Source organism: Cherax quadricarinatus, chromosome 18 (genome assembly GCF_038502225.1).
Source record: "Cherax quadricarinatus isolate ZL_2023a chromosome 18, ASM3850222v1, whole genome shotgun sequence".
In the NCBI taxonomy this organism is placed as follows: domain Eukaryota; kingdom Metazoa; phylum Arthropoda; class Malacostraca; order Decapoda; family Parastacidae; genus Cherax; species Cherax quadricarinatus.
The window spans coordinates 41,147,849-41,171,989 of record NC_091309.1 but is presented as its reverse complement, the minus strand read 5'-3'; the positions used below and the strand labels follow the sequence as shown (position 1 = coordinate 41,171,989).

At 39.3% G+C, this 24,141-nt stretch overlaps 1 protein-coding gene across 3 annotated transcripts in view; it reads right to left on the bottom strand.

Moving 5' to 3' along the window:
* LOC128689508 (G patch domain-containing protein 4) overlaps positions 1-24,141 on the bottom strand; it is an 84,391-nt gene that overhangs the window by 48,397 nt on the left and 11,853 nt on the right. Inside the window, exons 2-3 of one of the 3 annotated variants that reach the window (XM_053777882.2) lie at positions 5,808-5,885; positions 5,142-5,264 (exon numbers count right to left, since the gene is read on the bottom strand). The exons of 1 other annotated variant lie outside the window; for it this stretch is intronic. In XM_053777882.2, the coding sequence (XP_053633857.1) occupies positions 5,142-5,264; positions 5,808-5,885 (201 nt within the window). The remainder of the gene's footprint in view (positions 1-5,141; positions 5,265-5,807; positions 5,886-24,141) is intronic. One more of the 3 variants, XM_053777883.2, reaches the window with a different exon arrangement.

Below are 24,141 nucleotides of genomic sequence, written 5' to 3'. Positions count from 1 at the left end.
AGACAAATATTTTCATCATTTTGTTTACAATAAACTTGTACACAAGTTTTGTAAGCAATATAATGATAAACAAATTAGTGCAGTTAGTGTTGAATACAATGAGTGTACACTTATACAATATACATTATACTGGTCTCACAGGCCACAAATGTTATTAGAAAAAGAAAAAAATTAGAAAAGAAAAGAAAAAAGTATAAAAAACGTAAAATAAAAAAATGGGATTTTGCGGAAGTCACTGATGTTGCCGCCACCCGGTCATTGTGAGTCAACTTCCCTCCACTGTATCTCGCTAAGTACTGATCAGAATTTTTTTTTTTTGTCTTATTACCTTCACAAAAATATACTCTTTAATTCTGTAAGAAAATTTTTTTTTTTTTTTTTTTCAACATTTCTTGGACACTGGAGCACCACTTCAGATTTTGGCCTTGGACCCTGAAGGGGTTAACCCTTTCAGGGTCCAAGGCCCAAATCTGGAGTCACGCACCAGTGTCCAAGAATTTTCAAAAAAAAAATTTGTTATTTTTTCTTATGAAATCGTAGAGAATCTTTTTGTGAAGGTAATAAAACAAAAAGTACGAAATTTGGTGGAAAATTGACGAAATTATGCTCTCGCGAATTTTGATGTGTCAGCGATATTTACGAATTGGCGATTTTGCCGACTTTGACTCCCATTTTAGGCCAATTACATTATTCCAATCAACCAAATTCTTAGCTATTTCACTAGTATTACTTCTATTCTATCGATTGAGCACAAGAAATCGCCAAGTCAACTGTTTCAACTACAAAATAAAGTGATCGGAAATTGTTAATTTGGCCAATTTAACACAAAGTTCAAAATATTCCAATTTCAAAATAGGGTCCAAAATAAACAATGTAGGCATTCCTGGCACTAAACTAACATTTCCTCTGTTCATTAGTCATGTTTTGAGGCTTTACAAATAAATTCCATTTTGATTTTTTATTCACATAATGAATTTTTATTCACACCAAAAAATAGAAGATTTACTGCTATGCAATACTGTAATAATTGTATAAATATCATCACCATATTTGTGAATGTATATTAGACCCACCAGCTGACGTGTATTAGACGTGTGAGGTCGTTTGTTTACTCTTGAATATCGGCAAAAATTTAACATTTCCGCTACTTTGAGCTCAGTTTCAAGCCATTTCCAGTGCTAAAACCAATCAAAATCATCTCTATTTCTGTAATATGTCTTCCATTCTATCAAATGAGACCAAGAAATCGCAAATACAACTATAAAAAACATACGAAAAAACACTGCAAAGTTGCTGTTTTAATCAAAAAATCATGATTTCAGTTTTTTTCTCTCATTATACACAGTGTGCTGCAGGATCTGTTTTATGTGGTGCACACATACCACATAGATGTATTCTCTCATATCTAGGCCCAAATGTACCACTCACAGTTTATCAGAGTGAGCTGAGCTCATGGCGTAGATCTACGGTTTGGACACTCACCATAAAGCCGTAGATCTACGGGACGGACCCTGAAAGGGTTATTGTACACAAAACATGAAAGAAATCAGACCATAAATAACGGAGTTTACTTCCCAGCCATTAACCGCCCCTTAGCGATATATTTCCATATGGTTTTTATGGCTGTATTCTCGTTTTTTGGTCTCATTTGAAAGAATGGAAGATATACTACAGAAATGGATATGATTTTGATTGGTGTCATGAAAAGTATCTTGAAATTGAGCTCAAATTAGCAGAAATGTTTGATTTTTGCCAATGTTCAAGAGTAAACAAATGATGTCATTGTCTAATGTGTATTCAACTGGTCAGTCTAATAATGGGTTGACTATATTTATACAATTATTATAGTAACGCAGTAGTCTGCATAACAGTAAATCTTCTATCATTATAATCTTCTATTATTATTGTTATAATCTTGTAGTGAATATATCATGTTTCTATGTTATTAATATTGTTTATTATGTCATATTAGATGAATTGTGATAGACAAATAAGCCGTGCAGATGATATTAGCGAGAGTGGGTGAGATGTTATCAACAAATTTTGCTGAAAATAAGAAAAAGTTTTGGAGTGAGATTAACAAGCTGAGGAAGCCTAGGGAACAAATGGATTTGTCAGTTAAAATTAGGAAAGGAGAATTATTAAATGGAGAGTTAGGGGTATCGGGAAGATGGAGGGAATATTTAGAGGAATTGTTCAATGCTGATGAAGATAGGGAAGTTGTGATTTCCTGTATAGGGCAAGGAGTATTAACATCTTGTAGGAGTGAGGAAGAGCCAGTTGTGAATGTGGGGGAAGTTCATGAGGCAGTGGGTAGAATGAAAGGGGGTAAGGCAGCTGGGATTGATGGGATAAAGATAGAAAAGTTACAAGCAGGTGGGGATATAGTTTTGGAGTGGTTAGTGCTATTATTTAATAAATGTATGGAAGAGGGTAAGGTGCCTAAGGGATTGGCAGAGAGCGTGCATAGAGCGTACATCACAACACTGAACTACAATTACATATTCACTTTTGTTTTTGTAAGATGAAGAAGCCTAAAAAAAAAAAAAAGTTTGTTTTTTTTGGGGCTCCCAAGAATGTAATCCTATTTTTCCCATAAGGTCTTCTATTCATCTAACATGGTTTTACCTAACACGGCATTTTCAGGAATGTAACTACCATGTTAAATGACGGTCTACTGTAATAGACACTTACCACACAGATCTATTTTCTCATATGTAGGCCCAAATTTACCGGTCACAGCTTATCTGAGTGAGCTGAGCTCATGGCGACCAACAGTGGCTTCAAAGCCACTTTATCTTTTATGGACAATCTACAGTGTGCAAGTACCATCCAACTTATGACTGAGCTAGGTTCTGACCAACCAGTCGTAAGTCAAAATGGACGCAAGTCAAACCTTAGAAAATTGCCGACATACTGGTAGGGCATAATGTCAAACCTTTGCTATATAAAGTACCAACATAGTATCATATGTTACTTTTTACTAAATATTTTACTACTGTATATGCCGCCAGATGTATGTTACTTTTTGCTAAATATTTTACTACTGTATATGCTGCCAGACATATGGTCGTAAGTACGAGTGGTTGTATGTTCAGTAGGTCGTAAGTCGGATGGTACCTGTATGTACTTTACACAATTAGAAGCATTGCTTTTATTCTCTGGAACCATGGTGAGGGCTAAAAGCAAGAAGTTTCTAACAATAAATGGAGAAAAAAAAATTGGAATGACTCTTGCAGCAAGTAGCGCCACCAAACAGTAGCAGCAGGTTGGTGTGGCAACCTCGGAAATTTGAAATTACGCTAGCCAAAATTAGTGCCGGATTACTGGTGGAACTGGATTACTGGTGGAATCGGATTACTGATTGATGGATTAGTGATGGCTGACCTGTACTAGGTCCATGAAAACCTTCCTAGTTTATAAAAATACACCTGGCTGGATGAATCTTATTAGGCTGCTATGATACAGTGGCTAGCACACTGCTTGCTAGGTTTAGCACTGGCTGGCCATGGGTTCGAACTCCCACTCAGTTCTGTGCATGCATACAAGAAATACTGTAATAGGGATTTAGTCATAAAACAGTATTTAATAGTGAAGACAGTAAGACAATGTTTTGGTGAAGACATTAAGACAACTAACCCATTAACTGTCCAAACGTAGATCTACGTTCTCTCGCCCAGCACTCCAAATATTTAAAAAAAAAAAATCTGTTTTTTATAGAAATAAAGATCGCATTTTTCTACGTGACATAGGATAAAAAAAAAATTTAGGGTCAGTACCCACTGAGATATGAGCCTGCGAAGTTGGCCTTGATGCTCATCGGCAACATGGAGTCCTGCCGCTTGCAGAAGTGTTGCCGATATACCTTTTTTTCTCATTTTCATATATTTTATATAATTTTTATGTTCTGATAATTACTATTTATAGTAGTTCTTGTGATCTGATAGCCAATCTTTGTTCTGACACTAATATTAGATACTGAAACAGTACTCAAATAGTCACGAACACAGTGACAGGTGAACATTTTCACCTACCTTAGTCACATACTATTGTCTAGAAATATATACATAGTATTATAACAATAACAAGTTCCCACTACAGACAGCACACTCCACCAATATTCAAAACTCTAAACCTACTCACAATACAAAACATCCATACTTATTACTGCACCTACTACATACATAGAACACTTAACTCTGACATAAACCCTCCCCTCAAACATCTCCTTACCAACCTCAACAGAACACATGACCATAACACAAGGCACAGATCACTCTTTGATGTTCCTCGAGTCCATCGCACGCTATGCAAAAACTCAATGCACATAAAAGGCCCTAAAATCTGGAATTCATTGCCTGTGAATATAAAAGAAACACTGTCTGTTTATAAATTCAAGTCTCTTCTCAAAAATCACTTACTCACCCACAACTAAATAATTACTGAATAATTGTATCTCATAAATTGTATCTCATACCAACGAATTTGTTCCCATAAGGAATAATGTAAATTAGATTAGTCCATTTCAGACCCCCAAAAATACACTTACAAAAGCACTTACAATAATACAGTAACATAACTGTTTGAGTTGGGAGGCAGCCAAAACTCGGGGTACCACTGTATATGTATTTAATAGTACAAAATTACATAAAGCACCAATTTCAGGAACCTAAGCATCATGTTACGTGAGGTCTGCACATACTGTAGGTGAATTTTTGAAAGGTACCATCATAAACATTTCCTTGTACCTTATAGAGCACTATCACTCGTTCCAACATTAATCCAGTTAACCATTGCTTCTTGTATCATCTACACAGCTAACATGCTTCTCTCACCAGGGAAATACTGTAATGAATCCTTCACACAACACCAGGTATACTTGTGTACAAGGACTGTACAAAAAAGGGGATAATCAGTTGCTAGTTATGGCCAAGGAAAAAATAAAAATTACACAAATAACTCTCAAATAGGAGAAATAAACATTACAATGTTTCAGTCTAACTTGGCCCATTAACTACCCATTAGTTGATAGTTCAAGTCAGACCAAAACATCATCATAAGTTCCTTTCTCTTATGTGCAGGTTATTTGTGTACTGTTCCAGTCACATTATTGAGCCTTTTTATTTTTTAATAAAAATTACCTTTGGAATTGTTTTTATACTTGACAGAAATGTGTTGTGGATTGCCTTGCTCCTCACGTCCCAAACCTTTGCCCTTTGACCAACCCATCTTCTCCATCAACTTTTGGCCAAACTTGTTATCATCTGAAACAAATATTGCAAAGCACCATAACTCATAATAACACAACAGACATCAACTAAAGCACAGTGGTAATAATTAGCAGATGGCTTCATATGTTAATGAAATTTTACCAGAGCAATCTAAGTACAGTAATTAGACATGATCAACACTCGGGTAGCTCTATTTGAAGATGTTTTGCCAACTAGTAGTTTGTGGTCAATTCAATACAGAGTTGAAATAAGAAGACTGTAGGAAAAGAAGTAATCAGTCCCTCAGTCTTGCAGAGCCACCATATACACAACAGACAGTGGAAGACGAGGTAATCAGTCCCTCAGACTAAGGTACTGAACACCAGCTTTGAAGTTGAGGGACTAATCATTTCGTCTTCCACTTTCGGTGAAAAACTGGAATAAAGGAGTACAAAGGAGAAGGAAGCAAAATACACGCAGTTCTGTAACAAAAAAAATTATTTCAAGCCCTTAACTCTTTCATTGTCCGTGACATAGATCTATGTTACTTATGCCAGGGTGCTTCTCGCAGATCTGTCTTGAGCTCAGCTCACTCACCAAGTGGTAAATTTTGGTCAATATGCGGCGAGTGTGCACAGTACAGGTCCTCCATCACAAATCCGGCATCATTGGAACCTGTAGTGTGCTGGATTACTGAGTTTGCTGAATTACAGAGTGGTTAGGTTAGAATATACTTAATAAAATTAACCAAATTGACTTTCACAAAGTTCATTGAACATTGGCAAAAATCGAACATTTCCGCTACTTTGAGCTCAATTTCAAGGTACTTTTCGTCATGAAAGCAATCAAAATCATGTCTATTTCTGTAATATATCTTCCATTCTATCAAACAAGTCCAAAAAAATGAGAATACAACCATAAAAACCACATGAAAAAATACTGCAAAGAGGAAGCTAATGGCTGAGAAGTGAACTCCCTTATTTATCGTCCGTCTTTTTTATTTTTGTTGTACGTTAAGAAGCAACTTTCCATCATACATTGCCCAAGTTTCAATGAGACAGCCCAACAAACCAAGAAAAAAAAACATTTACCAAAAATCATATATGGCAAGCCCAAGCCAGGTACTGGAAATAAGTCACTTTGTCTGACTCGTTTTGGGTTATCCTAGGTTCGCTATGTATGACAATCTATGTAACTGTATTTGTGTATACCTGAATAAGCTTATTTACTTCTAGTCTGTCAACTGAGTACAAGAAACCACCCATTCACTTATTTCAACTACCCAATAAAGTGGTCAGAAATTGGCAATTTGGCCGATTTCACACAAATTTCAACAGATGCCAATTTCAAAATAGAGTCCAGAATAAACAATGCAGACATTCCTAGCACTAAAATAACATTTTCTCTGTTAATTAGTCACGGCTACAGGCCCCTTTTATATTACTCTTGCTTACCATTTGGAATTTTTATTCACAAAAAAATAGAAGATTTACTGTTATGCAGACTGCTGCATTATTGTAATAATTGTATAAATAATGTCAACCCATTCTTGACTCCGTACTGGAATTTGGACTGGCAGGCGGACAGGTATTGGACGGTGATGTCATCTGTTTACTCTTGAGCTTCGCTAAAGAATAGAACATTTTTGCTACTGTGAGCGCAATTTCAAGGTACTTTTCGTCATGAAAGCAATCAAAATCATATCTATTTCTGTAATATATCTTTCATTCTATCAAATGAGACCAAAAAAATGAGAATATAACCATAATAACCATACAAAAATATACCGCTAAGCGGCCGCTAATGGCTGAGAAGTGAACTCCGCTATTTATGGTCTGATTTCTTTCATTTTTGGTGTACGTTAAGAACTATCTTTCCATCATACATTGCCCAAGTTTCAATAAGATAACCCAACAAACAATTGAGAAAATAATATAATAATAATAATAATAATAATAATAATAATAATAATAATAATAATAATAATATTTTTATTTACTACATGTACATGTACAAGGTATACAAGGCCTAGCTGACATCAGTGACATACTACTATATAGAAAGCCGCTTGTTATGCAGAGTACAGTGGACCCCCGCATAACGATCACCTCCGAATGCGACCAATTATGTAAGTGTATTTATGTAAGTGCGTTTGTACGTGTATGTTTGGGGGTCTGAAATGGACTAATCTACTTCACAATATTCCTTATGGGAATAAATTCGGTCAGTACTGGCACCTGAACATACTTCTGGAGTGAAAAAATATCGTTAACCGGGGGTCCACTGTATTTCAAGAAAATTAAGTCATTGTCTCAGGATAACACCCACACCAGTCGGCTAACACCCAGGTACCCATTTACTGATGGGTAAACATAGACAACAGGTGTAAAGAAACACGCCTAATGTTTCTACCCTGGCTGGGAATCCAATATTTACCACAAATCATATATGGCTAACCCAAGCCAAGTACCAGAAATAAGCCACATTAAGTGTTTTGGGTTATCCTAGGTTCTCTACACATATGCTGCTACGTGTGAAAATCTATATAGAGAAAATAACTTTTTTTCAGGTTTATGGTGCAGTATGAGTGTATATCACAGTTAGCCCTGTGCTACACTCCGTTTTCTCTAATATAAGCCACCAAGATAGGGATAGGAGAATAGTATTTGTATACCATATCCTCTTCATACCTCAGTCGAACTGCTCGGTGTTATGCCAAATATTATTTATTCTGGAGTATTTAACATGTTTTATGTTATTTATGTTGTTTATTACATCATATTAGATCAACTGTGATAGTCAAATAAGCTGTAGTGTTGATATTAGCATAATAATAAAGCATATTCTCCTGGATCATGAGACTGAGCTCATAGCAACCGACAGTGGCTTCAAAGCCACCTTATCTTTCATGGATAATGTACTGTGTAGGTGCTTTACATAATGAGAAGCATTTCTTTTATTCATTGGAACCATGGCTAGGGCTAAAAGTAAGCAAGTTATAACAATAAATGGATAAAAAGAAACTGGAATCACTTATGCAGCAAGTAGTGCCACCAAACAGTACCAGCAGGTTGGTGCGGCGACCCTGGAAATTTGAAATTATGCTAGCCAAAATTAGTGCTGAATAACTGAAGGAACCGAATAACTGATTGCCGGATTTGTGATAGCGGACCTGTATAAAAAAGAAACCCTGCCCCACATGGGGCATGATGGGGAAAACAAGACTTTGGTTTAAAATAATTTTGAGATGTTTTCTAGGATGGCTTTTATAGTTCAAATGGTTATTTCTTGGTATCGCCAAACAGAATGGAAGACATACTACTGAAATTGAGGTTATTTTGGTTGGTTTCAGAAGCTGAAAAATTAAATTTTTGCCAGTTTTCCTTAGGACGGGTAAGGTCCCAACACCCCCAGTCTGTTTTATGGGTTTTTAATAGGTCTGAGCCAATCCTTCATGGTTATATTTTATTATCCAAGAAATGGGGTAAACATTCAATTTTTTGTGAGTAGGAGAATTCAAAAGGGAAGACGTGTAATACAGGAGAGGCCTGGTTGGGGGTGTGATTAATGAACAGAAGAAATGTTGTTTTAGTGCCAGGAATGTTTAGAGTTACAGTGGACCCCCGCCTAACGTTGGCATCACATAACATTAAATCCGCCTAGCGATACATTTTATCGCTAAAATTTTGCCTCGCCTAGTGCTAAAAAACTCACTCAACGCAATTCGTCCGAGACGCATCCATGTGCGGCCTGAGCCAGCCTCACTTGTTCCGCCGGTGGCATTGTTTACAAACCAGCCTCAGCGGTAACATCCAAGCATACAATCGGAACATTTCGTATTATTACAGCATTTTTAGTGAGTTCACCTGCAAAATAAGTGACCATGGGCCCCAAGAAAGCTTCTAGTGCCAACCCTACAGGAATAAGGGTGAGAATTACTATGGATATGAAGAAAGAGATCATTGCTAAGTATGAAAGTGGAGTGCGTGTCTCCGAGCTGGCCAGGTTGTACAGTAAATTCCAATCAACCATCGCTACCATTGTGTCCAAGAAAACGGCAATCAAGGAAGCTGTTCTTGCCAAAGGTGCAACTTTGTTTTCGAAACAGAGATCGCAAGTGATAGAAGATGTTGAGAGACTGTTATTGGTGTGGATAAACGAAAAACAGATAGCAGAAGATAGCATCTTTCAAGCGATCATGAGTGAAAAGGCTAGGAAGTTGCATGAGGAATTAATTAGAAAAATGCCTGCAACTAGTGATGATGTGAGTGAATTTAAGGCCAGCAAATGTTGGTTTGAGAGATTTAAGAAGCATAGTGGCATACATAGTGTGATAAGGCATGGTGAGGCTGCCAGTTCGGACCACAAAGCAGCTGAAAAATATGTGCAGGAATTCAAGGAGTACATAGACAGTGAAGGACTGAAAACTGAACAAGGGTTTAATTGTGACGAAACAGGCCTGTTTTGGAAGAAAATGCCAAGCAGGACCTACATTAGTCAGGAGGAAAAGGCACTCCCAGGACATAAGCCTATGAAAGACAGGCTTACTCCTCTGATGTGTGCCAATGCTAGTGGTGATTGCAAAGTGAAGCCTTTATTGGTGTATCACTCTGAAACTCCCAGAGCGTTCAGGCAAAAGAATATCCTCAAGGCTAATTTGTGTATGCTGTGGAGGGCAAACAGTAAGGCATGGGTCACTAGGGACTTTTTCTATGACTGGTTACACCATGCATTTGCCCCCACTGTGAAAAATTACCTAATTGAAAATAAATTAGACCTTAAGTGCCTCCTGGTGTTAGACAATGCCCCTGGTCATCCTACAGACTTGGCAGAGCAACTTTGTGGGGACATGAGCTTCATTAACCCTTTGACTGTTTCAGGGCCCTCTCTGAAACTGTCATTCTATGTCGCCAAATATTCGAAAAAAAAAAAATTATTTTTTCTTATGAAAATGTTAGGAATATTTTTACTAGTGTTTTAAGCCTAAAAAAAATTTTTTGCCATCAGTACTTACCGAGATATAGAGCCGCAAAGTTTGCAGAAATTGACGTGCGTACGGCAACAGCGGCGACTGCCGCCCACTCGGTATTCTTTTATTTACTCTAATTCAAAGGTTTCTTGCATTTTTCAATATTTTTCTTTTCCAGGTAACTTATGTGGCCTGTGAGACCAATGTAAGGTGCATTGTTCAAATATACACTCATTATTTACAACACAATAACAGAACAAACTTTATCACTATTAGTTTGTGTATACACTTTGTTTACACAAACAAACAATACAAAACAATGTTTATTACTATTGTTCCATAATATATATACATATGTACAGTCACTAAGCACGTTCCTAGAACTGCTGCAGCTTGTGGAACTCTTTGAAACATGGGTATATGCAGAGGGGCACTTCACACTCCTCACACATAAAACGAGTGTCTCTGCGTGTTTGTGGGCGTTTTGTGGTATGCATACATACATAACACCTCTTCTGAGCATTTTTCTTGGCAGTAGTAGGAGGCAGTTGTATGGGGTAGTGATCACCAGGCCTCAAACGAGATGACGTCTGTGGGCGCTGGTCTATTGCAGGAGTTGCTCCTTTGTACTTTGCAATTATTTGTCTGATTACTGACAGGCAAAATTCACCATATTTTGGTGTTTTGTTGGTCTTCAACTTGTATATGTTATAAGCATTTAGCATAGAGATATCAACAAGATGGAAAAAAAAGTTTGATATACCACTTATAACTCTTGCGTACACAGTCTGCAAACCCAATCTGCATGTCACATTTGTCCACTAAGCGCATATTGAGGTTGTAGTCCATGACAGCTGCAGGCTTTAGAATGGGTTCATTGGTCTCTCTGTTGTCCCTGCCACTGGGTACCATTTCGTTTGTGTGAACTGATGTCAACAATGTGACATCACGTTTGTCATGCCACCGAAATGCCATGATGTCATTGGCAGCAAAGGCTTGCACCTCACCTCTGCGAGTGCCAGCGTCGAACCTTGGCATATGTTTGCGATTACCACGCACTGTGCCACACACGTCTGTCAAGTTCACTCGCAAGAAATCACTGAGTAAGGGGCTTGTGTACCAGTTATCAGTAAATAACATGTGCCCCTTACCAAGATATGGTTCCATCATTGTTCGAACCACATCACCAGAGATACCCAATAACTTCATGGTATCTCTCAAAGTATTACTGCCAGTGTACACAATAATATCTAAAACAAGACCACTTCTGCAATCACACAGTACAAATAGCTTTATACCAAAGCGTTTCCTCTTGCTTGGTATATATTGCTTGAATGAGAGTCTTCCTTTGAATAAAATCAAGGACTCATCAATAACAAGCTTCCTGAAGGGATAAAAATACATGCAGCACTTTTGTTTCAGGTACATAAACACATTTCTTATCTTATATAACCTGTCGCTTATATCAGGCCTGGTTTTGTCTGAAAAGTGTAACATACGCAACAGTATCAGGAAACGATTGACACCTATAATGTCACTAAAACCTGGAGTTGAAATCAGGCGATCTGTTGTCCAGTATGTGGTGACAGTGTGCTTATACACATGTGGCATAAGCATTATTGTGGCAAAAAACAGGTACATCTCTGCCACAGTTGTCTCCTTCCACTTGTGTAGCCGTGATTTTGGTGAGAGAATTGTATTTGCCATGGTGTATTCACAGTATGTGTTGGTTTCCCTGACAATGATGTCCATCAGGGGTTCATCGAAGAATAACTCAAAGCAGTCCAGTTCACTGGCATTGTTCCCAAGTGGACAAGATGGCTTTATTCCACTTTGTGTTTCATCAAAGTCATGGGGACTGGGAACAAACTCGTCACCGTCCTGCCAATCCCAGATGCAGTCTGCTGGTGGGGTCTGGATATTGTACCGTGGTTGTGGCTGTGCAGGTTGTGGTGGTGCAGGTTGTGGCAGTGTGGGGTAGGGTGAGGCTGGTTGTTCTGCTGAGTCAGCCGCGTGGCTAGTAGCGTGGCCCGGTGATGGTGCCACATGGGCCGTGCCACCCTCACTATCACCACCACTGCCTCCTCCCTCACTGTCACCATTCATACCCATCGTTACAATATCGTCATCTTCACTATCAGGTCGTGGTGTTGGGCCACGGGATGTGCTCCCAGAGTTTCTCCTTCCCCTTGGAACAACATATGAAACACTACCAGACCGCATGCTACGTCGTACATACTGGCGCTTCACTGGGGAATATTCACTCTCACTGTCACTAGAACTGCTTTCAATGACCTTGAAATCACTATCACTATCACTGCTATCATCAGGGTGTTGTACACGACCAAATAGTTTCCTCTTTCGTCCTGGTACAGGCGAAGGTGAATGTGAACAAGCCGGCACAGCACCAGAGGTCGAAGGTTGTGGGTCATCTGGGTTTTCGTCACTATTTACGTTATCCTGGGCACTTTTTTCGGTAACACTCACTTGAAAACCCTTGAATTCACTGTCACTGACATTTTCATCGCTGTTAGAGCTATCACTTGGGAACAAAAGACCTCCAATCCGCCGAGGAGTGAGGAACTTCTTACCGAGAGGCATGGTGAAAATGGACTGACAACATGGTGTTCCCACAATGCACCGCTAGGTCCCAGATTTTTTTCACAGGGTGCACACCGACCACTGAGACCCATTCTCTCCCGTGTAGGCCTACCAGGCCTTTGGCGCGCGATTTGAAGCCACTAGAATTTGTGCGTATAAATACGTCAGAAACATTGGCTCGTAAGACGTATTTATACGTCGGAAACAGTCAAAGGGTTAAGGTCAAGTTTTTGCCTCCTAATACCACTCCTCTCCTGCAGCCCATGGACCAGCAGGTCATTGCAAACTTCAAAAAACTCTACACAAAAGCTCTGTTTGAAAGGTGCTTTGTAGTGACCTCAGAAACTCAATTGACTCTAAGAGAGTTTTGGAGAGATCACTTTAATATCCTCAATTGTGTAAACCTTATTAGTAAGGCTTTGGAGAGAGTGACTAAGAGGACCTTGAACTCTGCTTGGAAAAAATCTGTGGCCAGAATGTGTAGACAAAAGGGATTTTGAAGGATTTGAGGCTAACCCTGAGAGGCGTATGCCAGATGAGGAATCAATTGTGGCATTGGGGAAGTCTTTGGGGTTGGAGGTTAGTGGGGAGGATGTGGAAGAGTTGGTGGAGGAGGACAATGAAGAAGTAACCACTGATGAGCTGCTAGATCATCTTCAACAGCAAGAGGCCACACCTGAGGAAACTGCTTCGGAGGAGGGGAGAGAGAAATTGAAGAAGTTGCCTACTTCAAAGATTAAGGAAATCTGTACAAAGTGGCTTGAAGTGCAAACCTTTATGGATGAAAATCACCCTCAGACAGCTGTTGCAAGCCGTGTTGGCAACCTGTACACTGACTGTTACAAAAAACGCGATTTCTAAAAAGCTTAGAGATCTCCAGTGAATACTAGAAAGGAGTGCCCTCCTAGCATCCAGCCTGTTACTGGGTTTTCGTAACAATTAGTCAGCATCCTTGTCCAATTATCCATTAGAATTCAATAAGAATTATTAGTGCTTCAGGATTACAACTGGTAGGCTGTAATAAAGTTGGTAGAATTACCGACAATATGTAAAGTAAAAGGACTGCAAGAAGAGCTCTTCAGATCATTAATTCTCCATGCACCAACACCACTCCCAACAAAGTTATAATTCTTCCCAACAGCCAGGTTGCACTGAACGTCTCAAAAGTACTTTCACAAGCTAACACCAGAGTCGCCATCGCTTCTACCACTTCAATAAAGGATCTAACCAGGACAAAATCCAAGCACCACGAACCAGTCAATGTAGGAGTTTACACTATACCCTGTGGAGGCTGTGACAAGATTTACGTAGGTGAAACAGCAAGAAACCTCGACACCCGCCTCAATGAGCACATTTACGCATGTAGGAACGATAACTTGAACAACGCCTGTGTACAACACCGAAATTCCACCAATCATCTCATGAAATTCAGAGACGCCCAATTAGTGATCAAAGAAACTAATTTCCGCAGACGCAAGTGCCTCGAATCAGCACTGATCGCTGTTTCGAATACAATTAAACAAAACAACGGCAGCTTCACCATCTCCGAAGTCTTAGCAAGAATCCTCCTGAAAACAGTAAACCCTGCCATCACAGTCTCTCCTGTTATACTACACAAAGCACATTACAGAGAGTGAACACTGAAACAAGCTGCCTCTTTCCAGTCTATATTTGTCCAACCTATTCTTATGTTACCCAAGTAATAGCTTTTACTCATGTACGAATTAATTGCTCTACCATATTGTATTACTTTTGTCACTACTACTACTACTACTACCACTAGTGAACATCGAAATGGTACCTCACTAGTATTGCACCTCACTCTGAGCCTTTATATACCCTCTGTGTCCATGTATTATCTGTAATGGCTTGATAAAGCTCCTGGAGAGCGAAACGTTGCCACAATAAAATGTCACATTAGTTGCACTTGTGTCCTTTTACTTTACAACTGGTAGGCTACTAACTAGAGAAATTAAAATTTAATAAATTTATTAATCATAGTCTATAGGTATATTATCAAATTAAATTAAATTAATAATAATCACAATAATAAAAATAATATTAATCACTTCTCTCGTGTACAGTATTATTGTGCTGAAAGCACATATCACATTTATAATTCTTAAGTACCGTCTGGTACATTAACATTTAATAAGATATTACAAATATGTACAAGTAAGTTTGTGTGTATGTGTGTAAGTGCTCTAAGTAGTTCGCTATGTCTCACGACTCAACTAGACTTAAACGAGTGACTGACAAAGTCCTCAAATAAACTAACTTCTTGACCAAGTGGCAATCAGAACAGTCTGCTTGAACAATAAAAAGAATGCTAAGCCCAATAGCAATATAACAAGCAACTGTGACACAGAATCAGGAACAAGGAGATAATATAATGACACTAAGTAGAGACCATCAGCAGATCCTCCACAAAAGTCACAAAGCTCCCATACTACTGAATCTAAGTTCAGCATAAGAAAATCCCCGACTGTGACAGTACACAGATACCAGTACAAGTTAGGTCAGAAGTTACAGCTCAGGACCTGAGTTACTCAGAGTGTCTATGCGACACACAACCTCAGTACAATGTCGAAAATCACTAAGTCCATACAATGTTCTGTGAACAGAGTCTCACAGAACCTACAACAATAATGAGACAGAGACGGTCTTCCAACAAGAGCCAATAAGGGAGATTTAGGCTCGTCTTGTCTAGAATACGTCCAACCACCAAGCAAGTCTAGACCAGACTGAATACTTCAGGCGAGGTGAGAACAACCCCCCCCCTCGATCACGTGATAGCTCCATGGACAGTTGCTGCCCAGCAACAGAGAAGCCGGCAGAGTAACGAGCCACAAGCGATAATTACAGTAGTTAGACAATCAAGACTTGAACTATATAGGAGCACATAATATTATATGAATGTTACATCCTACCTAACAAAAGCAACTAAGTCAAATAATATAAAGCAATATATTTACGATTTAGCTATTATTGCAAATACAGTGGACCCCCGCTTAACGATCACCTCCCAATGCGACCAATTATGTAAGTGTATTTATGTAAGTGCGTTTGTACGTGTATGTTTGGGGGTCTGAAATGGACTAATCTACTTCACAATATTCCTTATGGGAACAAATTCGGTCAGTACTGGCACCTGAACATACTTCTGGAATGAAAAAATATCGTTAACCGGGGGTCCACTGTATAAGCAATATAAAATTATATGAAAAGGTAATATACATTATATACATATACATAATATACATCATATACATTGTAACCCATTCAGGGGTTGCAACACTGACAATGTTGTGAACCACTTTAGGAAAGTCATAAAGGAACAAGAGGTATAGACCTCTATGGACAGATATGTTGTGCGACAGAAGTCCAGTGACTCTGAAGCTGGTCCTAGTGGCATTAAAAGAAGAAGGGAAGCAGCCCCAGAAAAGGACTTGACACCTCAAGTCCTAATGGAAGGGGATTCCCCTTCTAAACACTAAGACCATCAACACACTCCCCTCTTCCAATCCCATCAATCATCACCAGATCTTCAATAAAGGTAAGTGTCATGTAACTGTGCATGTCTTCTTCAGTTTGTGTGTATTAAAATTAATACAGTGGTCCCTCAATAATCATCCATAATCCGTTCCTGGAAGTGGGACTATTATCGAAATGGACGATTTTCGAATCAATTTTCCCCATAAGAAATAATGTAAATCCAATTAATTCGTTCCAGACACCCAGAAGTATCAACAACAATTTTTTTTTTTTACCTAAAAGATAGATTTACATGCACAAAAGAATGAACATTCAACATGACAGTTACCTTTATTGAAGGCTGTTGTTGATGAATGGAAGACAGGGAGGAGGAGAGAGTGAAGAGAGGTTATTTGGAAGGGGAATCCCCCTCAATAAGGACTCTAAGGCACTAATAAAATGTATAAATGAACATTGGTAATAGGGGTAGTTGATGAGTGGAACAGTCTGCCTAGTAGGGTGATCGAAGCTAAAACATTGGGTAGTTTCAAATTTAGGTTGGATAAATACACGAGATAGAGGGGTTGGATTTGAGTCGGACTTGCACCTGAGCTTATTGCTTGGGTAGCATTTGTTCTGTTAGTGGGTTGGATTTGTGAAGGACCGGCCTAGTATGGGCCAACAGGCCTATTGCAGTGTTCCTCCTTTCCAATGTTCTAAAAGCTATGGCTTGGGTAGTTTCAAATTTAGGTTGGATAAATACACGAGTGAAAGAGGTTGGATTTGAGTCGGACTTGCACCCGAGTTTATTGCTTGGGTAGCATTTGTTCTGTTAGTGGGTTGGATTTGTGAAGGACCGGCCTAGTATGGGCCAACAGGCCTATTGCAGTGTTCCTCCTTTCCAATGTTCTAAAAGCTATGGCTTGGGTAGTTTCAAATTTAGGTTGGATAAATACACGAGTGAAAGAGGTTGGATTTGAGTCGGACTTGCACCTGAGTTTATTGCTTGGGTAGCATTTGTTCTGTTAGTAGGTTGGATTTGTGAAGGACCGGCCTAGTATGGGCCAACAGGCCTATTGCAGTGTTCCTCCTTTCCAATGTTCTAAAAGCTATGGCTTGGGTAGTTTCAAATTTAGGTTGGATAAATACACGAGTGAAAGAGGTTGGATTTGAGTCGGACTTGCACCCGAGTTTATTGCTTGGGTAGCATTTGTTCTGTTAGTGGGTTGGATTTGTGAAGGACCGGCCTAGTATGGGCCAACAGGCCTATTGCAGTGTTCCTCCTTTCCAATGTTCTAAAAGCTATGGCTTGGGTAGTTTCAAATTTAGGTTGGATAAATACACGAGTGAAAGAGGTTGGATTTGAGTCGGACTTGCACCTGAGTTTATTGCTTGGGTAGCATTTGTTCTGTTAGTAGGTTGGATTTGTGAAGGACCGGCCTAGTATGGGCCAGCAGGCCTGTTGCAGTGTTCCTACTTTCTTAAGTTCTTATTTAACATCACACTTACCAGTAGGGTGATCGAGGCTAGGACCTTGGGTAGCTTTAAGAAGAGATTGGACAAATATACGAGTTGGAGGAGCTGAGTTTGATTTGTGTCATTGGGTACGGGAGTAAATTCTTGGGTAGCTTTGGGTGGAGGTCATTTTGATAAGGACCTGCCTTGTAGACCTGCAGTGTTCTTCCATTGTGATGTTCTTATTGGCTATTTGTTTGTGAGGGAGGGATGGCAAGTGTATTGTTGGAGAATATGACACTAATATCAACTCTATGGCTTATTTATCTATCACAATTCAACTATTTTATTTTATTTTATTATCACACTGGCCGATTCCCACCAAGGCAGGGTGGCCCGAAAAAGAAAAACTTTCACCATCATTCACTCCATCACTGTCTTGCCAGAAGGGTGCTTTACACTACAGTTTTTAAACTGCAACACTAACACCCCTCCTTCAGAGTGCAGGCACTGTACTTCCCATCTCCAGGACTCAAGTCCGGCCTGCCGGTTTCCCTGAACCCCTTCATAAATGTTACTTTGCTCACACTCCAACAGCACGTCAAGTATTAAAAACCATTCGTCTCCATTCACTCCTATCAAACACGCTCACGCACGTCTGCTGGAAGTCCAAGCCCCTCGCACACAAAACCTCCTTTACCCCCTCCCTCCAACCTTTCCTAGGCCAACCCCTACCCCACTTCCTTCCACTACAGACTGATACACTCTTGAAGTCATTCTGTTTCGCTCCATTCTCTCTACATGTCCGAACCACCTCAACAACCCTTCCTCATCCCTCTGGACAACAGTTTTGGTAATCCCGCGCCTCCTCCTAACTTCCAAACTACGAATTCTCTGCATTATATTCACACCACACATTGCCCTCAGACATGACATCTCCACTGCCTCCAGCCCTCTCCTCGCTGCAACATTCATCACCCATGCTTCACACCCATATAAGAGCGTTGGTAAAACTATACTCTCATACATTCCCCTCTTTGCCTCCAAGGACAAAGTTCTTTGTCTCCACAGACTCCTAAGTGCACCACTCACCCTTTTCCCCTCATCAATTCTATGATTCACCTCATCCTTCATAGACCCATCCGCTGACACGTCCACTCCCAAATATCTGAATACATTCACCTCCTCCATACTCTCTCCCTCCAATCTGATATCCAATCTTTCATCACCTAATATTTTTATCCTCATAACCTTACTCTTTCCTGTATTCACTTTTAATTTTCTTCTTTTGCACACCCTACCAAATTCATCCACCAATCTCTGCAACTTCTCTTCAGAATCTCCCAAGAGCACAGTGTCATCAGCAAAGAGCAACTGTGACAACTCCCACTTTATGTTTGATTCTTTATCTTTTAACTCCACGCCTCTTGTCAAGACCCTCACATTTACTTCTCTTACAACCCCATCTATAAATATATTAAACAACCACGGTGACATCACACATCCTTGTCTAAGGCCTACTTTTACTGGGAAATAATTTCCCTCTTTCCTACATACTCTAACTTGAGCCTCACTATCCTCGTAAAAACTCTTCACTGCTTTCAGTAACCTACCTCCTACACCATACACCTGCAACATCTGCCACATTGCCCCCCTATCCACCCTGTCATATGCCTTTTCCAAATCCATAAATGCCACAAAGACCTCTTTAGCCTTATCTAAATACTGTTCACTTATATGTTTCACTGTAAACACCTGGTCCACACACCCCCTACCTTTCCTAAAGCCTCCTTGTTCATCCGCTATCCTATTCTCCGTCTTACTCTTAATTCTTTCAATAATAACTCTACCATACACTTTACCAGGTATACTCAACAGACTTATCCCCCTATAATTTTTGCACTCTCTTTTGTCCCCTTTGCCTTTATACAAAGGAACTATGCATGCTCTCTGCCAATCCCTAGGTACCTTACCCTCTTCCATACATTTATTAAATAATTGCACCAACCACTCCAAAACTATATCCCCACCTGCTTTTAACATTTCTATCTTTATCCCATCAATCCCGGCTGCCTTACCCCCTTTCATTTTACCTACTGCCTCACGAACTTCCCCCACACTCACAACTGGCTCTTCCTCACTCCTACTCACTCCAATTCAACTAATATGATATAAAAAACAATATTAATAACATAGAAACATGGAATATACTCTAGAATGAATAAAATAAGTCATTACGTATGTCACGAGAGGTGTTGTGTTGTGATGCTGTTGGGTATATAAGGGCCACTGAGTGTAAGCCGTCCATAATGGTGGTGAGGCGGCGGTGGTTTTTGTAGCCCTATATAACTCCAACAACATTGGAGGAGTTAGTAGAATTGCTGAATCACTAAAGAAGGAACCCTCTACCACCATCACTACGACCTTCTACCACTATTACAACTGTTACCACCATCACTACTACCTTCTACCACCATCACTACTACCTTCTACCATCATCACTACTACCTTCTACCACCATCACTACTACCTTCTACCACCATCACTACTACCTTCTACCACCATCACTACTACCTTCTACCACCATCACTACTACCTTCTACCACCATCACTACTACCTTCTACCACCATCACTACTACCTTCTACCACCATCACTACTACCTTCTACCACCATCACTACCACCAAAGAAAGCTTCTAGTGCCAGCCTTTTGGTAAAGAATGTGAGAAACACATAATTTATGAAAAAGTTTGTAGAAAAATACAAAGATGGTGGTGGTAGAGTGGAAGCAGTTGTGATAGTGGTTGATGAACATAAGAATATAAGAACATAAGAAAGGAGGATCACTGCAGCAGGCCTGTTTGCCCATGCTCGGCAGGTCCTTTACAATTCATCCCACTAACGAAACATTTTCCCAACCCAGTCCTCAATGCTACCCAAGAAATAAGCTCTGATAACTCTATCCACTCATTTGCAAGTCCCAAGTCCCAAAATTAATGGAATATTATGAAATATTTCATAGGAGCATGTGAGGGGACCGTCACTCACTGGTAAACAATGGCACACTGGCTGGGAAGGAAAGGCCGAGGCGGCTCAGAGCGTGAGTACACATCCAAGACGAAGGACTATTAGGACTATTAGCGAGTTACCAGACCATTTGCGAGCCAATATTTTGACGAAAAAACAGGACTATTTCCGAAATGGACGACTTTCAGGCCGGACGATTATTGAGGGACCACTGTATTTCATGTGGTAAAAAAATTTTTTTTTCATACTTATGGGTGTCTTGCACGGATTAATTTGATTTCCATTATTTCTTATGGGGAAAATTAATTCGCCTAACGATAATTTCGCCTAACATTGAGCTCTCAGGAACAGATTAATAGCGTTATGCAAGGGTCCACTGTATTTCAGACTCTGTTCTAAAGTTGGATTTTTTAATTTGTGTGTAACTTGTCAAATTACCAACTTCTGTACACTATAGGGTGGTTTGATAGTTGAATGGGTGGTTTCTCATGCTCAATCAATATAACAGAAGGCAAGCTAGCAAAACAGCTAAGAATTTGGCTGAAACAAGCAATGGAATTTAGGCAAAACTGCCTATACTTTATTGATGTTGGGATTATTCCACAGACTGCACTGATACTAGAATTATCCCCCAGAGTGCATTGATGTTACACGGATTGCAAGAGCCAGTGACAGCTTACAAAGTCACACCTCCCAGCAACCAGGAAGAAAAACTGACCAACCTGGGTGGAAATGGAGTAACAGAACAAGCATTTCCCAATAAAAAGGTAAGAAACTTTCCTGATTAAGTCAGGTGGACTCCCAGCCATGCCCCTGCAGGGTACAATTAGTAAGTGCAGATAACCACAACACAGAAAAAAGAAGCTGATGTATGACATTCCAGATAATGACATGCTCAGTGGGCAAGAGAGGATGAGAACAATCATTCCAAAGAAGATTAGGGAAAAATTTGTAACCAATCCTAAGGGCAGAATGAGGCATCTATGACCCACCAAGGAAGACACTGATGTCTCCAAATTGTACTGGGACAATTAGGAGGACAATATAATTAATCACCTGAACTACACTGGAAGTAGAAATGGCTCTACTAGTACCCCATAGTGCTGCCACCTGGGTTTGATCAAATAAAATGTTCATTTCTATTGACCATGCATAAAAGTTACAGTAGTCTGATTAACATATCATTTGGTTAATGTTTTGAAACAATTATAACAAAAACTTTGATACACATGCATGTTCAATAAAAATCCACTTAATATACACTGCAATAGAGAAAAAAGAAGTCCCACTGGGGATCTTCATTGACTTACGTAAAGCTTTTGATACAGTTGACCATGACTTGCTCCACGTAAAATTATCACACTATGGTATAAGAGGGCACTCCCTCAACTACCTCAAGTCATACCTCAGCAACAGAAGCCAATATGTGTACGCAAATGGGGCAAACTCTTCTGCACAACCAATTACAGTTGGTGTCCCACAGGGAAGTGTCCTTGGCCCTCTTCTCTTTCTCCTATACATAAATGACCTACCAAATGCTTCTCAATTACTCAAACCCACACTATTTGCTGATGACACAACATACGTCTTCTCCCACCCGAGCCCAGTCAAGCTAGCCAATACTGTAAATACCGAATTACAGAAAATATCTACCTGGATGAGTACTAACAAACTTACACTAAACATTGACAAAACCTACTTCATTCAGTTTGGTAACAGAGCTACAGATGTCCCTCTTAACATAATGATAAACGGATCACCTATCACAAAGCTAACAGAGGGAAAATTCTTAGGAATCCACCTTGATAATAGACTCAAATTTCATACACATATACAACAAATTTCTAAGAAAATTTCCAAGACTGTAGGCATACTATCGAAGATACGGTACTATGCTCCACAGTCAGCCCTCCTGGCCCTATATCACTCTCTTATTTACCCCTATCTCACCTATGGAATTTGTGCATGGGGCTCAACAACAAGTAACCATCTCAGACCACTAATTACCCAACAAAAGGCTGCAGTTAGAATGATAACAAATTCTCACTACAGGCAGCACACTCCACCAATATTCAATACACTCAACCTACTCACCATACAAAACATCCATACTTATTACTGCACCTATTACATACATAGAACACTCAACTCTGATATTAACCCTCCCCTCAAACATCTCCTTGCCAACCTCAACAGAACACATGACCATAACACAAGGCACAGATCACTCTTTGATATTCCTCGTGTCCATCTCACGCTATGCAAAAACTCAATGCACATAAAAGGCCCTAAAATCTGGAATTCATTACCTGTTAATATAAAAGAAACACTACCTGTTTATAAATTCAAGTCTCTTCTCAAAGATCACTTACTCACCCAAAACCAAATAAATACTGAATAACTGAACCTTATAAATTGTATATCTTAAATGTTTCTCACAATTATATCACATAAATGTTAAACCTAAAACCCAATCTAACTTTATTATTTTTTAAATTCACTACCTAACAGAATACTCCATTCTACTGAATTTACAACAATGCATGCAACCATATGACCTGTCTTTGTAATACTCACTTGTGCTTTATAGTAATCAGTTTACATTAATGTTTTTCACTGATTTCATCATTGCTTAGTTAATCTTAAGTTAATTTTAAGCCAGCCCGTAATGCTATGCATAGTATAAGTGGCTTTGGCATGCTGCTCTTATCTGTATTTTTTTTTGTACCTCTGTAAGTGTGCTCAAATTATAAATAAATAAATAAATATGCAAAGCATTTCATGCTGAGATTCACTGATTAAATTATATCTTTCAAGATGGCTTTGCATTACATTATTGATTCCATCAATTTTCCTACAACTGAGGTTATGGTGACTGGTCTATAATTTGAAGCTAAGGATCTATCTCCTGCTTTGCAATTGGGTATCACATATGCCATTTTCCATTTACCCGGTAGAATACGTATTTGCAGTGATCTCTTGGAGAGACTAGCTAATGGTATGCTAGTCTCTCCAACAGATCACTGCTCTTCACATTACAGAACTTTAAAGAACCCTTTAAAACAGTTTATCACAGCTGGGTGATTTATTAGGTTTCACTCTAATTGTCTGAGGATAATGTTACTATTGTCTTTGAAAGTGGATTATTCTTGTCCTTGTAATTAGTTGAACACATGTCCTTTCACCTAACATACTGTCAGTAATTCTTCCATAATTATTGCTAATCTCTACAATTCCATTTGTATCCTCTTGCATAAAAATGGAGAAGAAATAAGCAATGCTAGAGTGGAAAAGTATGTAGTGTTAGTGTGCACTCTGCAGCAGAAGTTTGTGGGTATAGGAGGGTGGGCACTGGAGGGAAGAGGAGCAATTGGTGGAATGATGAGATAAAGAGGCTGGAAAAGG